Raw genomic sequence first — 15,214 nt, 5'->3', positions numbered from 1 at the left:
TATTTTCTAAATACTACCCCCTACAGCCAAAGATGTGAAATGTTATTTATATGTCACAATGAGCGTTTACACATAAATGTGCTCCTCATTTGAATTTCCATCAACTTTTTGTTTAGGAACAAAGATATGCCTTTTTATTTGCATTTCCACAACACATGTCACAATTATAACTTCTCTAGTTAGGTTTAACCAAAACAATCTTTTTCAGGATTGTTTTACATGACAAATATGTCTTCTCCTTGGATGAGCTTCATCTTGAACAAGGTAATTCTTATCCATACTGCAAAACAAAATAATGAAATTACTTTTAAACAGGACCAAAATAGGATAGTTAAATCTTGTTTGTACATTTTATTTACTAATGTGTAAACATTCTTTCATAATACATTTGACTAATAATTGATTTAATGTTTACATTTGTTTAAATATGAATTCAACAACAGATAATATTTTAATAAAAAAATAATTGAATCAGCTAAATCAATTGAGCAGCTAATTTTTTTTTTTTATCTGTATGAAGAACTTTCCAGGATATTACAAGTTTCTGTGACAACTGTGTCACCTTGAGTCCGGGTTAAGCTGCTCAATATTGTAACTTGGAAAGTTTGTGACAACTTAAACAAGCAACATGTTACGTTACTCCTTATTCCAGCACTCTTTGCACGCTTTGAACATTGCAAATTAAATATTATTGTTTTAACTGTATGCTGCACGTCTATTTCTGAGTATGTACACAGAGCAACATAAAACCAGTTAAATCACTTGTATGAGTACACATTAATGGCCAATAAAGCTGATTTGGATGCATCATCACAGGTTATGAAATGTTTTATTCTCGAATTTGTCTCAATTCTAAAGACATTTAGAGCCTTCCACCGCCCTTAAACGGTGGAAGAATAAAGTGTTTTACATAAGGTAAGACTGAGAGGCTTGAGGAGGTGAACGTATATTTCAATTGTTTGTTTTTTGCAGCAGCAGCAGCAGCAGCCTGAAGGCAAAGCAAGGCAGCTTTATTCAAAGCCCTTAACGCCTTTCAAAACGGATAATTCAAAGTGCTTTGCAAAGAAAAGCATTAGGATGACAAGTAAAAAAACAACAAGCAATAAAAACAAATACAAAATTATTAATGTAGATAAAGATTTGAAAAGTGAGATCAAATGAAAAAAATGACATAATGTTTTTGAGTAAATTGGAAATACAGTTACACTGCAATCATTTGTTGTAAGTTAGCCCAAATGCAACATGAAGATTTTAAAAGTCCTGAAGGGTCTTGAGAACAAGAGACATGGAAAGGTGCAAGTATAAACTTGTTTAAAGAATGTATGGGAGCCTGAAGGCAAAGCAGTGTAGCAATTGCATGCATTACATAAACAAAGACAAGCATTGAGATGACATTCATAACCAATAAGTAAAAAACAAAGCTGGAAATAAATTACATTGAAAAAATAGATGATAAGATAGGCCACAAATATAACTGAATAGACGATATAAAGTTATAATACAGAAGAATTTTGTTAATTTTAAGGTTTATAGGGATTTTTTGATGCTTGAAGAATTAAAGGTATCTTGTACACTTTATTTGAGGAATTTCACAGGCTTGCAAACATTAAAGTATCATGACTTATTTTAGATATTTCTACAGGCCTAAAGAGGTGAATGTATCAAGTGTTTCGCTTATTCTAAGGATTGTAAAGGGCCCAAACAGGTAAAAGTATCTCATATTTTGCCTGTTTTAAGGGGTTTTAGAGGCCTGAAGAGGTGAGAGTACCCACTATTTCACATCTCACATCAGTATTCAACTCCTTCACAACCAAACATCATAGGAATTAAACTTAATTTCTGCTCAGTATGTGGAGAGGAACAAACCCTTAGTGGCAGTTGTTTGAGGGGATCTGTAATGATGATTTAGGTTTGCCTCCTTAACTTTCTGCAGCCAGCTTGTGAGCTATGCAGTTGGGATTAGAAGCCTTGTTTTTGGCTGCCCATCAGATGGCATGCAAGTGGATGACCTCACTTTGTGTGTGCAATGTGTTTTGTCTTAATAAAATGTGTGAATTTGAGTGTCTGACACACCTGTGTTGCATGCTCTCCCTTGGCCCATATGTATGCCTGGTAATCTTTGTGATGTCTGAATCCAACCTGTGCAGAAGTAACAAATGGATATAATTTTAAACACTGATGATCTCACTTTGTGTGTGCAATGTGTTTTGTCTTCTTCTCTCTTGTGTATATCTTTGTTTTTTGATCGCTTTCTAACCCAGAGTGATTTTCTTGAAAAGAAACATCAGGGCAAACCCTTTGCTGTGCATGCTCATCCACGTCTAACCTAAAGATCTTCTCTGTCAAAACTAATTGCATGGATATTCCAAGAGATTGACAGTTTGTTATGTTGTTCCTATTTAAAAATTGTCAGATTCTTTCATGGCATTTGTCTATATGAAACATCAGCATATCAATGATTTCATGCTGGACAAGTTGTTTTCCTTCTGCTGCTGTCCTGTAGTAAATACACATATTCACACAAATACACACTTTTTCTAAAATAAACATGTTTTTTTACTTGCTTTATTTGCACACTCACACAAACACATGACACATATCCTTCTTGAAGCAAAACAAACACATTAGCCTTAACACCCACTCACTGATCTCTATAGAGCAGCTGCTAAGGAAAAGAGCATCGTTCTAAGATTACTGTTCAAGTCACACGGACACATGTACATTTCAGATTGACTGAGGTGGTGAAATGCTCTATCTCTGTTCTTTGATACATCAGACTCATTTTATGAATACAGACCAAGAACTATAGAGTTAAAAGTTGAAACCATCATCTGGTCCAAAATGAATGTTTCACACATTTGTTTTAACACATAGGCCTACACAAACCCACGCACACAAACACACTCTCTCTGATGTAAAATATGACACTACGTCAATACGTCTGGTCCAGGGTCCTTACTTTGATATGAGACTGTCTATATGGATCAATATTGCTGTCAGTAATCACTGGTCAGGTTTACTCTGACTTTGGTTTCACATTCAACAGGTTTGTTTACGTATGATGTAGCTTATGAGTCTATAAAAGCACTTGGCGTCGGGAGTCTGGACACATCTTTGACTCCAAGATACACATAGTGTATGCCATAATTGTAGATTCAGAAACAGAACTGCATGGCTACGATGTGGAATGTTTACAAACTACATGAGGAGTCACTGAATGTGCTTCTTCTACGAGCACAGCGACGTCGTGGGATCAGACACTTAATGCATGGATATTGCCGTTGTTCTCCTTGTACAGCGCCTCCTTTTTTAAAATTGTTGTTTATAGTCTATGCAGTGCCTGTTTCCCCCGTCTTCCCTATCTGTTTGACCCCTGTGGGGCTAATCTGAGCTGGTCTATGTTCACCTAAGATGGCAGCAACCAGGGCCTCCGGTGCAGTCACCCCGCCACCGGGAGACACGGGGCTGCGGGGACTGAGCGGGCTGATGGCGGGGGACACCACGGCGTCAGGGGAGACTAGTCGCTCCTTCTTAGCAGCAGAGCAAGGGGAGCGGCTGCGAGTCTGGCATTCTTTGGAGCGAGGACAGAGGCTGAGGCCCTGCAGGGAGGGAAGGGGTTTGGTAGAGAGAGCAGAAACAGCTGGGCTGCGGCTGCGACGATGGCGATGGTTGTGTTTTCCGGTTTTGGGGCTCGGGCTGCGGGAGTTTGGAGCCAGCAGAACCAGAGTGCTGTCATCTTCTGAGCTGGCGTCTGAGCAGTCGGAGCGATGCGCGGTGGGGCTGTGGACTGGAATGTTGATCTGTTTAGGATGGAGAATTCAAGAGAAGATAAGGGTATTATGAGCAAGGTTGCTGGAGGTTCTTCTTGCTGAAAGGTTTCCTTTCCCAGAAAACTTTCCCAGAAGAGTGAAGGTTCCGAGCCACATGTCTGTAATGCTTGGGTGTCCACATACATATACCTACCATATATATGTGCATACATCCAATCATGAAAACATCATAAGAAGCAGTGAGATCTGACTTTTGTTACCTGTATTGGCGGTGACAGTCCAACAATGCTGTTCATATTATTACTGTAGTAACCCAGGATGTATTCACAGTCATCTCTCGGCAAATCCTCCTCTGAAAATGTCACCTGGTGAAGAAATGAACGCAAAGAAATGAACCCTGAATTCTGCTGCTGCACAAATTAAATGTGTGAATTTGAGTGTCTGACACACCTGTGTTGCATGCTCTCCCTTGGCCCATATGTATGCCTGGTAATCTTTGTGATGTCTGAATCCAACCTGTGCAGAAGTAACCAATGGACATAATTTTAAACACTGATGCCAGCCATCAAATTGTAAGAATTTATCTTGAGCTGTTGAGCAAAAACAATCAGAGAATTACCTTGTATATTGCTACCCAGTCCCATGAGCTGCGCTGATAAGTCGATGCAACAGTGAATCTGACTGTAGCATCTGAGACTTTACACCATTCCTTGTTTAAATGCAGCTCCACCAGAGGCATATCCACCTTGAATGGGAACTAGAAAATAGAGCACAAGGCAGTTGAATAAAACGTAAGCAAGCAATACAACGAGAGATGTCATTCAAAAATTTGGTACAGTGTATTTTAAGGAAATATTGTCTCACATCCAGTGAGAACATGGCAGAAACAGGCTTGTGGTCGCTGACGGTGTAGCCCATGTGACTTCGGTACACATGCTGTGTCACTTTAGTCGCACCGCCCAACCACGAGGTGAGACCCCGCTGCAGTGCTGCATTGTGGGTAGGAACTGGGGAGCCGGTACGACGAGGGCGCCAGAGGATGCGATCTGTCCAGGCAGGTTTCCTCTTCTTTGCACTGACAGAAAAGAAGCAAATAAAGAACAGACTGTCATGGTGGGCAGCAACAATTTAACAAGCCTCGGCCTCTAGAACAATAAAATATGATAGGGGAAGTTTACGATAAAGGTGACTCGACGAACCTGGTGTCGTAAGTATGAGTGCCCACATCAAACTTATAGGTGGGTGGGAATTTGAGTGGTCCCTCAATGAAGCCCTCAAGGATGGACTCTGTGTTTTTAGCCATGTTGAGCTGTGGCGTAAACAAATCATGGGAAAGGAATAGCAGGTCACACACCTGGATGATTGTCATTCACCCTGACATAAGGGGATGTTTGTTCACTTTGTGCCACAGCGCTCTCTGCTGGTCGTAGTTGATGACCAAAAGACAAACAGGTGTCGTAAAGCCTTCAAGAAAAAGTCAAGGGGCGAATGATATACAATGCCTCACCTGATCTCGCTCCCACAGAAGTGGCAGTTTATTGCTGTCGATGGCACATTTTACCACATGGATGTCATAGTCTTCAATACGGAAATTTAAATCCCCAAACCAAAAAACGACACTGGGGACAGAAAAGAAACCCCCGCAGAAGAACACATTTCAATTTAAAAAAGGAAAGATTCTATTTCTTTTACTTCTAACAGGGAATAATTTTTGAATAATCTATTTTACTTCATGTTTATTGTTCTACCAAGAAATCAGTAACATTCCTGGTCAAATAAAATGTGTGGCTTAAAACTCAAGACACATAAAAGATCATATACTGAGACTTTTAAGATAGCTGAGCTTTTCATCATGTAATATGGCATTTAGATGCAAATAAAAACTAAAACAGAGTATTCTATGCATGCCTGAATGCAATATTTATAGATGGACAATCTTCAGCTAAACTAGTCAAAGTCATACATAAAAAATGATATCACCCACTCGTGGTCCAGCACACCAGTGGCAGTGCCTCCTTCAAACTGCTGCTGCTGCAGGATGCTTTCAAAGTCCTCCATCCGCTGTTCCAGGTTTCTCATGTGAGCTGGCAGGTGACAGTTGAGAAAGCACACTGGGTGGCCAAACACTGTCATCCTCGCGCTGACACCCCCTTTATTCCCCTTAGAATGAGAAAAAAAGGGTAAAGAGAAGACAGGTTGGGAAAGGCATCCCTTCAGGGGGGCTGTGGTTCAGGAGATAGAGCGGGTTGTCCACCAATCGGAAAGACAAAGCTTTTCTAGTGTAAAGCCCTTTGAGTGGTCTGAAGACTATAAAAGGCGCTATATAAATGCAAGGCCATTAGCGTAAATAATTAAATATTTTCATAAATACGTTGAGCCAGCGTGCATCAACCGTATCTGTGTTCAGGGACAAAGTCAGGATGTTTTTTTTCTGACCGAGTCACAAAACCAGAAAGCCAGACAGCCTGCTGCTGCACTGACCTCAAAGAGAAGGAGACTGCACCAGCAGCAGCCAGGGGTGATGCTGACATCAACACGCACAGGAAGGTCACACACTGACATATGCACCCACGCATGCACGTGCCTGCTGGCAGGAGGGAGCACACACACCACCTTTCAAAACCTCCATCCCCCTAAAGTTAAGAGCAGATCACACGTACCCAATATCCCCCAAGTCCTGTGCGTGTGCTCTCAGTCTGCACACCTCTGAGGAATGGAAGATGGCAGAATTTAGAGAAAACCAGCAGCAGCACTCCCTGCATACGCTGGGACGCTACCTAAAGCGATGGGACAGATGAAAAACATGATATCAATACAGTAAACTAGAGTTTAAAATGAAAAAGAAAAGGATAGGAGTAAAAACTAAATCTACAGTATGACAGATAAGATGAGATTTAACTCCTTACTGACCAAAACATATCCAAAAGGACTCAGCTTGTCCATGCAAAGCTCACTCCACTGGTCTGAGAAAATAACATCCTTCAGTCGCTTGTTTATCATGGAGTTGACTTCCTGGAGTCTGTGTGGTGCCAGAGAAACAGAGAAATGTCATAAACAAGTGAAAAAACGAAACATTAACAAAAAGGACAGTGATGGGTAACACGCATCAAAATGAACACAGATGACTGAGTGGGCACTCGCAGCTGTCTCCCTGGCACTGCTGAGCCTGGTGGAAATACTTGCTTACCCGATGATAAACATGTCAACGCTCCCATCTGAAACATTTGGTCCGAACAGAGAAGTGATGTCATCTGGAGGGACAGCTGATCCCACGTTCCATGTGACGATGTACACCCTGTCAGAGATTAGAAACAGTGAAAAATGCTGCGTTCGATTTAAGTACTATATGTTGTATACACACACAGCATATATATATATATATATATATATATATAAAGGTAGGCACAGTTACCTCAATGATGACTAAGGTGTGTGTGTGTGTGTGTGTGTGTGTGTGTGTGTGTGTATGCTAGAAGAGAGAAAAAGAAAGAGCTGGAGCTAATAGTCTTTTGAAATTAAACTACCAGCCATACTGTTTTATTACAGAAACACCAGAGGCAAAGCAACTCATTAGAGCTGCAGCTACCATTTCAAGAATCAATTGATCATATTGTCTATAAAATGTAAAGAAATTGAGAAACATGTTAAAAACAGTCCACGGCTTATTTTGTCCAACCAACAGTTCAGAATCCAAAATGATTCAGTCTTATATTAAAGAAGACAAATAAAAGCAACAACTGCACACATTTGAGAAGCTGGAACCAGTGAATATTAGCCATTTTGCTTCAGGTATGACTTTAATTATTATTAATAAGTAATCAAAATAGTTGCCAATTTATTTTTTTCCGATTCGATAATCGATAACTAAACCACATCATCAGTACATCAATCATTTATTTGTGGTGGTTGCTATTTGGATTCATGGTTTTTGCTATCACATGTAAACAGTTTAAGCAATAGATATAGAGACTTGTTTCCCAATTTAATTAACATAAAGGACCACATGTTTTTTTTTTGCACATTTCAGCAAAATTAGTACGAATCATTTATTTACAGTACTGACTTTTTCAAAAGCACACCAGAGGATTTGAGATTGGTTCCATTAATTTAAAATAATTTAATTAAAATTAAATTGAACATCAATCAATGAACAGTAATATAAACTATCCCAGGAAAAAGTTACCTTTATTTGTTTTTGACAATGTTCGCTTAAAATCATATTATTTCTGAACACAAACTGTTTTGAAAACTTCAAGAGCACTTTCATGAATAAGAAAATGTTGCAGCTTCACTCATGTGACATGTAAAGGTGTTATTAATTGTCTCACCTGAAGTCATTGTTTTCTCCACCTGGCTTCTCAGACTGCACTTGGTTCTGGGTGGAGCTCCCAGGGGAGGGGGTCCTCTGAGGCTGAGGACTGAGGCTGGGTTTTGGGCTTAGGCTAGAGTTCAGGCTGGGATTGGGATGGGGCAGGCCAGGGTTAGGGCTCAGGTAAGGCTGGCTGGTGTAAGACTGAGGGCTGCGGGGACTCTGAGGACTGTGACGGCAGAAGGAGGACTCTGTCGGGGAATGTGACAGGACATTGGCACTCTGAGGTCCTGGGATACAAACTGGAATTAAATCTATTTCCTTGGGGGGGTCCACTGAGATTCTGGTCGATTTTGGAGCAGGTTTAGTTCCGAGAGCAGTCGGTCTTGGCCGGCTTATGCTTACCAGTGTTGCTGGGGTGGTTCCAGAGTTTGGCTGCGTTGACTGCATTTGGTCTGTCACTTTTACAGGTGCAGCTGCAGCCTGCATGGTGCTCAATCCACACTGTTTCTGGGGCTCCTCTGATGGGCTGATGAGAGGTGGTTCCTGGACTGCGAACTGTGGCGGTGAAGCCGGACAGACTCCGATCCACGCGCAGGGTCCAGGTTGCACTTTGGGTCCACAAGGGTCAGTGCTGATCTGTTTCTGCTGCATCAACCTGCAGCATGTGGATAATTATTACACATTTATCTTCAAAGACAAATCAAACATTAAAGCAAGACAATGATTGCAGGGAGCATTCTTTGCCCTTTATCGTGTCTTTAATCGGACTGCACCCAACAATCAGTCAGTGAGTCCTTACACTGGTGCAACAGCAAAGCTGAGCGAATGCATCACATTATATTGAGCACCTGTCCACATGACGTTGTCATGAGTAGGCGATGGGGCTTAGGGAAAGACGGAAGAAGTACATCTCTGTTACAAGTAAACGTCTTGCATTTGAGGTAAATGTATGTTTTAGCATCAAAACATACTCAAAGTAAAAGTACTCATTCTGCAGAATGGCCCATTTCAGAATCATATATATAGCATTGGATTATAACAATGGATGCATTAATGTGCAAGCTTTATTTCTTCTGTTGCAGCTGGTAAAGGTGGTAACAACTTTATATATTGCTGAGTAGCTTAATACATCATAATTAATTTTGTGGATTTGATTTTGTATTAGTAATTTGAATCTGCTGTTAAAATTGTCACATGGAGTAAATGTACTCAATTATTGGGCTAAGGAACTAACTTTGTACCTCCTTCCTCAAATATATCCTTGTTGCCTAGCAACATTAATTAGCCTTCGGACCCTTTTACAAAGCCAAAGACAGAATTGTTCATTATGAGATGGCATCTCAGTGTGAAGCGGGTTACTGCTTAGTGTCACACCTTTGATCCCTGTCTCAGGGCACAGTTCACACACACTGCTGCAGATCAAGAAGCACATCAGACAATGTCAACAGACTCTGTAGGTCACAAGGAGGAGGACGTGTGACATGATAGGAGGACAGGGGCCTCTCCTCCCACCATCTTGTTTATGTGATCTCTGCACACAGAAATTATACACCTCTTTTAATCATTCATGAAATGCAAATTAGGATATCTTAGTAACAGAGCATCTCATGTGACCACTGTCCTAAACAGAGCGTTGACTAACGGTGATAAGCAGGTTTGTAATTAACTCACTTTAAAAGTGAAAAAGGCAACTTTGAGAGCAGCACAGTACAAGTGGGCCCTTTTTCACATTTCATAGTCCATGAGCCTGAATGACAGCTTCATTATCTTCAAAGGTGCGAGCTTGGACTCGTGAAGAACACCACAAAGCACAATGTTACATGCAAACTAAAACACACACACGCAGCTGCAGTGAAAACGTCCTCATGAAAACATCCGTCTTACCGTTCAGGCGTTTTTTTTAAATTATTATTTCATTTCCAAGGTGAACCGCAAAGGTGATCTCTCAGTTTCACGGAGGGGAACAGCATCAGTCCGCTTTCTGTCTCGCACGCCAATCAACGCGACGGAGATGTTACACAAAGGCTAACCACGATTTATAGTCTCCGACCCAGCCAGGCTGTAGGACGGATGCGACCTGTCGGTATAGCCTGAGCGGACGTCTCCGTCACGGTGCGGACCGCGCCGCGGGGCTGTCAAGACAGGAGGCGGTCACGGTGGATGCGTCCGGACTCTCTCATGTTGATGTTTACACTGAGATACAACACAGCTGATTGTTCCTCATCCTAGCGTCGCTGTCTATAGCAGAACAGCTGTGCACTTTTCGGTCAGCATCCCGCCTGCACCTCCGGAACACCGGCCGTTCAACGACCCGTCACGCCTGCAACTCTCTCTCTCTCTCTCTCTCCCTCACTCTTTCTCTCCCCCTCTCTCTCTTTCACCGTCTCCTCTCTCTCTCTCTCTCTCTCTCTCTCTCTCTCTCTCTCTCTCTCTCTCTCTCTCTCTCATGCTCTCTCTTTCACCCTCTCTCTCTCTTTCACCCCCCTCTCACCCCCCTCTCTCACTCTCTCTCTCTTTCATCCTCTCTCGCTGTCTCTCTCTCACCCCCCTCTCTCTCTATTTCACCCTCCCCCCCTCTCACCCCCCCTCTCACTCTCTCTCTCTTTCACCCTCTCTCCCTCTCTCTCTCTCTCTCTCTCTCTCTCTCTCTCTCTCTCTCTCTAACACCCCCCCTCCCCCACACACTTTCTCTCTCTTTCACCCCCCCCTCTCTGTGCACCTGAGGGGGCGGCAGAGCAGGAAAAGCAAAACAAAAATCAGCTGCCAAAGCGAATCCGGCCAGAAATAATTGAGCATCTGTCCTCTCAGTGACGCATTAATCTGGCATTAGTGCGTCACTGGTGGGGGGAATTGATCAGCATGCCAATATTTATATTTCGGTCTGGCAAAGCTACCTATCTGTGAAATGCAATCAATGAAGCTTATAGGCCTAAAGTTACATTAGTGACTCTGTAAAAAATTTGTTGATTAAATGTAGTAATTTCATTATTAAGTTTTAAGATTTTCCTGATTTCTTGAAAAGATAAGCTGTGATTATTATTATTATTATTATTATTGTAGCTTTAGTTGTAGCGCTTATGTAAAGGACATAAATTATTCAGCACATGAACTGTGCAGCCCTGCCATATTCTGGCTACCTGTCCAGGGTGTCTTCGCCCAATGTCAGCTGTGATTGGACATAATGGATGGATGAACTGTGCAATGTGTCAATATGCCAAAATTACAAAAATTATAATAATCATTTAAGGAATTATTAGTATAAAAGGAATATTCCAGCTCACCAAACACTGGATCCTACAAATTTTGTCTTCCTGTCAGTAAACACCCCATGTCTTCTAAACTCAATGCCCCAAGTGCGAAACAGGTTTTGTGTTTGTGGGGCAGCAGTAGCTCAGTGCGTGGGAACTTGACTCGAGAGCCAGAGCTCCGGAGGGGCCCTTGAGCAAGTCACTGAACCCCCTAACCCTGTATAGTAGCTGCCTGCTACTCCTAATGCTAAAATGGGTTAAATGCAGAGACTGAATTCCACTACATTGTGCTCTGCTGTGTTCGATATTGAAATTTAAAGCCCAAGGCAAACACAAATCTTACCCATTTATAACGTCCTGGCCGAATAGTTTTGAATAAAACGCTAGGAGCTGCTGAATAATGTATCAGGCAAATCAATCACTTGAGTATCTACAGCACCATTTAGTTGAATCATCAGTTATAGTTAGACAACAACAGTATGTATAATGGAATGGATATTTATTAAATTTGTCTGCAATACTCACACTCTCAGGCTCTCAACAGCATCATGATAACATTTGTTCCCAGATTCTCTATGGCTCTGATGGGGATTAATGCAGATGTGTAATCTCAGTGGAATGTACTGATCGTAAGAGCCAGCTGTCCACTGAGAGCACAGACACCCTCAAGTCCCATATAAATACTGCAGATTAGGCACTCTGCATTTACAGTAACATAATGCGTCAGCCAGATACATTAAGTACTAAATATCAGCTCTAAGAATAAAGATAAAATGTAAATAATTACTTGAAAAGGGTGAGCAATATTATCTCTCAGACCTCAGCTCATGCTTATAGGTGCATTAATTTAAAATCACTGCCAATCATGAAAGCTGTCAGACTCTAGGGTCGCTTTTTGGTTTTGACCAGGCCTTTCTCCACCAGGCAGCGGTAGAACTCCTGGATGTACGTATACACACACTTCCAGTCGGGCTCCTTCATCCGGACTAAGTCGTCAGCGTCCAGCAGAGGGGGGCAGCCAGCGAGCCTCCTGCGGACAGACAGAGAGAGTGAGTGCCACAGATAAACAACTTGAGACAAGCTATGACACAGAACTGTGAAGTCATTCTTTAAATCCGCACTGCACTGCTTGAGTTTGTTCCAGACAAGATGCATCTGCCTCTTCATATAAGGAATGACAGCTCACTCTGCAGTGTTGAAAGCCAGCTGGAAGTTTTCCCTGGGCTTGTTGGGGTTGAGGATTGAGTACTCAAACGAGTCGGGAAAGAAGCGGTGCACCAAGGCGCAGAAGGCTATGCCGTCTTTCCAACTTGAGGAGAAGTTACGGATGTCCACCCCCTGTTTCATACCAGAGGGGTGGACAAAAGTTTAGAAGAAATAGTGGCAAAAAAAAGGGCCATAAGGAGCAGAGCTATGCATAGCTCCAGTGGGCAATAATTCAAAGACAAAGAGAGTCGGGGCATGTTTACCTCATATGGCTCGGTTTTGGCTCTGCACCAGTCCAGAAGCATCTGTTTGACATTTTTAACGTTGGGTGCTGCAGCAGGAGGACATTTCTGAGCTGAGGCTACAGCGGGACTGGCCTCGCTGAGGAGAAGAGACAAAGACAGGGAGGTACACACCGCATGTACAGAAAGTATGGCTTGTCTCATCCTTTAATTTGGGAAATGCTTTGCATATGGAAAAATGTTTTTATTTCCTTATTGGGTGGATTACTTAACACACAAGAAGAATTTGTTCTGCAGCAATAGAGCTCCCATTAGAACATTGATGCTGGCAGGCTTCAGCAGTGGCACCACACTAAAATAGGATTCACCTCACACCATGAAACATTTTGTAGATATGGCTACTTAAATTCCAAAAGGAAAGTCTAGATTGTTTTAATAAAAGGTCGTTAAAAATAAGCAAATTATGAGGGCATGTCTGGGATTAAATTTTTTTTAAATCTACTTTATGTAGTTAATGAACCCAAACATGCCAAAATTCAACAAATCATAGACTCACCTGCCTTTTGATGGAGAGGGCTGACCTGACGGCCCTGAAAAGATGCAGATAATCACACCGACAGCAAGAAGCTCAAATCTTTTAAATGAAACATGAAGTATCACAGGGTCTTTATAAACGCACTGTTTGCTGGTGGCAGCTGGGTCATGGATGCTCTGCCTATGCTGACAGCCCCGCCTGTTTTCCCTCCTTTGCTCAGGCCCTGCTGCCTCAAGTCCTGCTGCCTCGACCCCCGATCCTGCTCCCGTTTATCTGATGAGAGAAGACGAAGGATTTAGAATATGGAGATAGTATTATGGTAACTTGCATGGGGAGCAAGTATGAGGTTTTACCTCTCTTTTTCTTGAGCAGGTCCCGTAACGCAGCACGTATCATTCGCTTCTCTTCATATTCGGTTGCATTATCCAACTAAAAAAGACAAACCACTGGTTAGCGTTAATGACCGGGTTAAAGGTTACCTAATTTTACAAAGCAAGAAGTGAGAAAAGAGTGATGAAAGAAAATCTTCAGCACAGCAAATACACAAGACTTAAATTATTGCTTTTCTTACAGCGCTGTTTCTACGATGCACATAAGTGATGCTAAGAGACACAAACTAACTTAAAGCTCACCATCTTGTTGAGAACCTCTTCATCCTCAACAGCAGCCAGTTCTTCGCTGGTCACCGATGCTGATCCAACATCAGGTTTTGACTCCATGTTTGAGGAGCAAATCTACTGGATGGTGCAAAAACACACCAGACCAGACACTTTTAGTTATTTACACTAAACAATGAGCAAATGTCACAGAGCATAAAATCACATTGCAGTGATTCAAACACAAACAGTTGTGTGAGTCTTAAGAGACACAAACCGAGCAGCCGTGCAAAGAGATGTTTGTCTTACTCAAGTAGTGTATCTCAGCAACCAGCAATGCGTAGAAACAGAAGGGGGAAAAACACGTACAAATATAGTAATGTAGTGGAACAAGACCATTCCTAAAAGAATCTGATAACAGCATAAAAATATGTGCTTGGACGCAGCGAAAAAGGAGTCACAGTCGGGCCTAATAGCACAAGACAGGAAGAATTAAGTGATAAAATTGTGAAAAAACACACATTGATAACATTGATTTGTGGCTGTTAATCGCTCACCTGTTTTCAGGATGCAAACGTGTGTGTCTGGTGGACGTCTTTGAGCTTCTTAGAAGTTTTCAGCCTCTCGTTGATCCTCCTTGAGACTGATCTGGGGAGCAGTGAGAGCTCAGCGTTGACATCACACCTCACACCACGGCGCTTCGTAAGGATGCATGTTTGGAGAGCAAGTGGAGGTTGCTTTCAAGAACCACCCAAGATGGGAAGGAGGAGGAGAAGTCTCCGTCACCCTAATGAGAGTTTCTCCTCCTCTTGTCACTGTATCCCGGATGATGTGTGAAACTTTATGAAAATCCTGATTCTTGCTTGGTAACACTTCATTTGGAGGGTGCAGCAGGCGACTCTTTTGGCTGGAAAACAAAGAGTTAACGGGGGGAGAGGAGCACTGCCTTATTCAGGCAAAAGGCTGACCAGTAGCACTGTGTTTACAGAAGTAGAGGAATCTTTAGAAGAGAGAACAGACCGCGCACACACACACACACACACACACACACACACACACACACACTTTGCTGCTGTGATCCTGTAAATGTCCCCACTGCGGGACTAATAAAGGATTATTTTATCTTATCTTATTTTATCTAACAAATCAAAAAGCAGACCAACTGCTCCACCAAGTGGTGAACACTCACAACTACATCAAAAGAGCCTCAATGTATGACAACATGTACTTTTACAGGCCAAAATAAGGTCAGTTACTGTTTCCGGAAGGGAATGCTGACTCCATTACTATTAATTGATAAGTAGA

General features: G+C 42.1%; 2 protein-coding genes across 3 annotated transcripts; both read right to left on the bottom strand.

Moving 5' to 3' along the window:
• Positions 1–2,565: 2,565 nt before the first annotated feature.
• Positions 2,566–10,464, bottom strand: LOC137868989 (inositol polyphosphate 5-phosphatase K). The gene is made up of 13 exons (XM_068706063.1): positions 9,967–10,464; positions 8,099–8,737; positions 6,958–7,065; positions 6,681–6,789; positions 6,431–6,547; positions 5,755–5,930; positions 5,278–5,389; positions 4,970–5,079; positions 4,635–4,845; positions 4,390–4,527; positions 4,221–4,286; positions 4,031–4,135; positions 2,566–3,800 (listed from the first exon to the last, which is right to left on the bottom strand). The coding sequence occupies exons 2-13, from the start codon at positions 8,731–8,733 to the stop codon at positions 3,330–3,332; spliced, it is 2,358 nt and encodes a 785-aa protein (XP_068562164.1). The 5' UTR covers positions 8,734–8,737; positions 9,967–10,464; the 3' UTR covers positions 2,566–3,329.
• Positions 10,465–11,812: 1,348 nt separating this feature from the next.
• On the bottom strand, positions 11,813–14,815 carry smtna (smoothelin a). Of its 2 annotated transcripts, none has more exons than XM_068705513.1 (8): positions 14,467–14,815; positions 13,946–14,050; positions 13,667–13,742; positions 13,458–13,586; positions 13,335–13,368; positions 12,800–12,917; positions 12,517–12,668; positions 11,813–12,360 (listed from the first exon to the last, which is right to left on the bottom strand). In XM_068705513.1, exons 2-8 carry the CDS (start codon positions 14,030–14,032, stop codon positions 12,213–12,215), a joined length of 744 nt encoding a protein of 247 aa, XP_068561614.1. In that variant the 5' UTR covers positions 14,033–14,050; positions 14,467–14,815; the 3' UTR covers positions 11,813–12,212. The 2 variants fall into 2 exon arrangements, with proteins under 2 accessions (XP_068561614.1, XP_068561615.1); XM_068705514.1 differs by having other exon boundaries at positions 13,946–14,047.
• Positions 14,816–15,214: the final 399 nt, after the last annotated feature.

This window comes from Cebidichthys violaceus, unplaced genomic scaffold (genome assembly GCF_023349555.1).
Source record: "Cebidichthys violaceus isolate CVI_PGR_0920_01 unplaced genomic scaffold, fCebVio1.0.p SCAF_12, whole genome shotgun sequence".
NCBI classification, from domain to species: domain Eukaryota; kingdom Metazoa; phylum Chordata; class Actinopteri; order Perciformes; family Stichaeidae; genus Cebidichthys; species Cebidichthys violaceus.
This window is presented reverse-complemented; position numbering and strand designations above follow the sequence as displayed.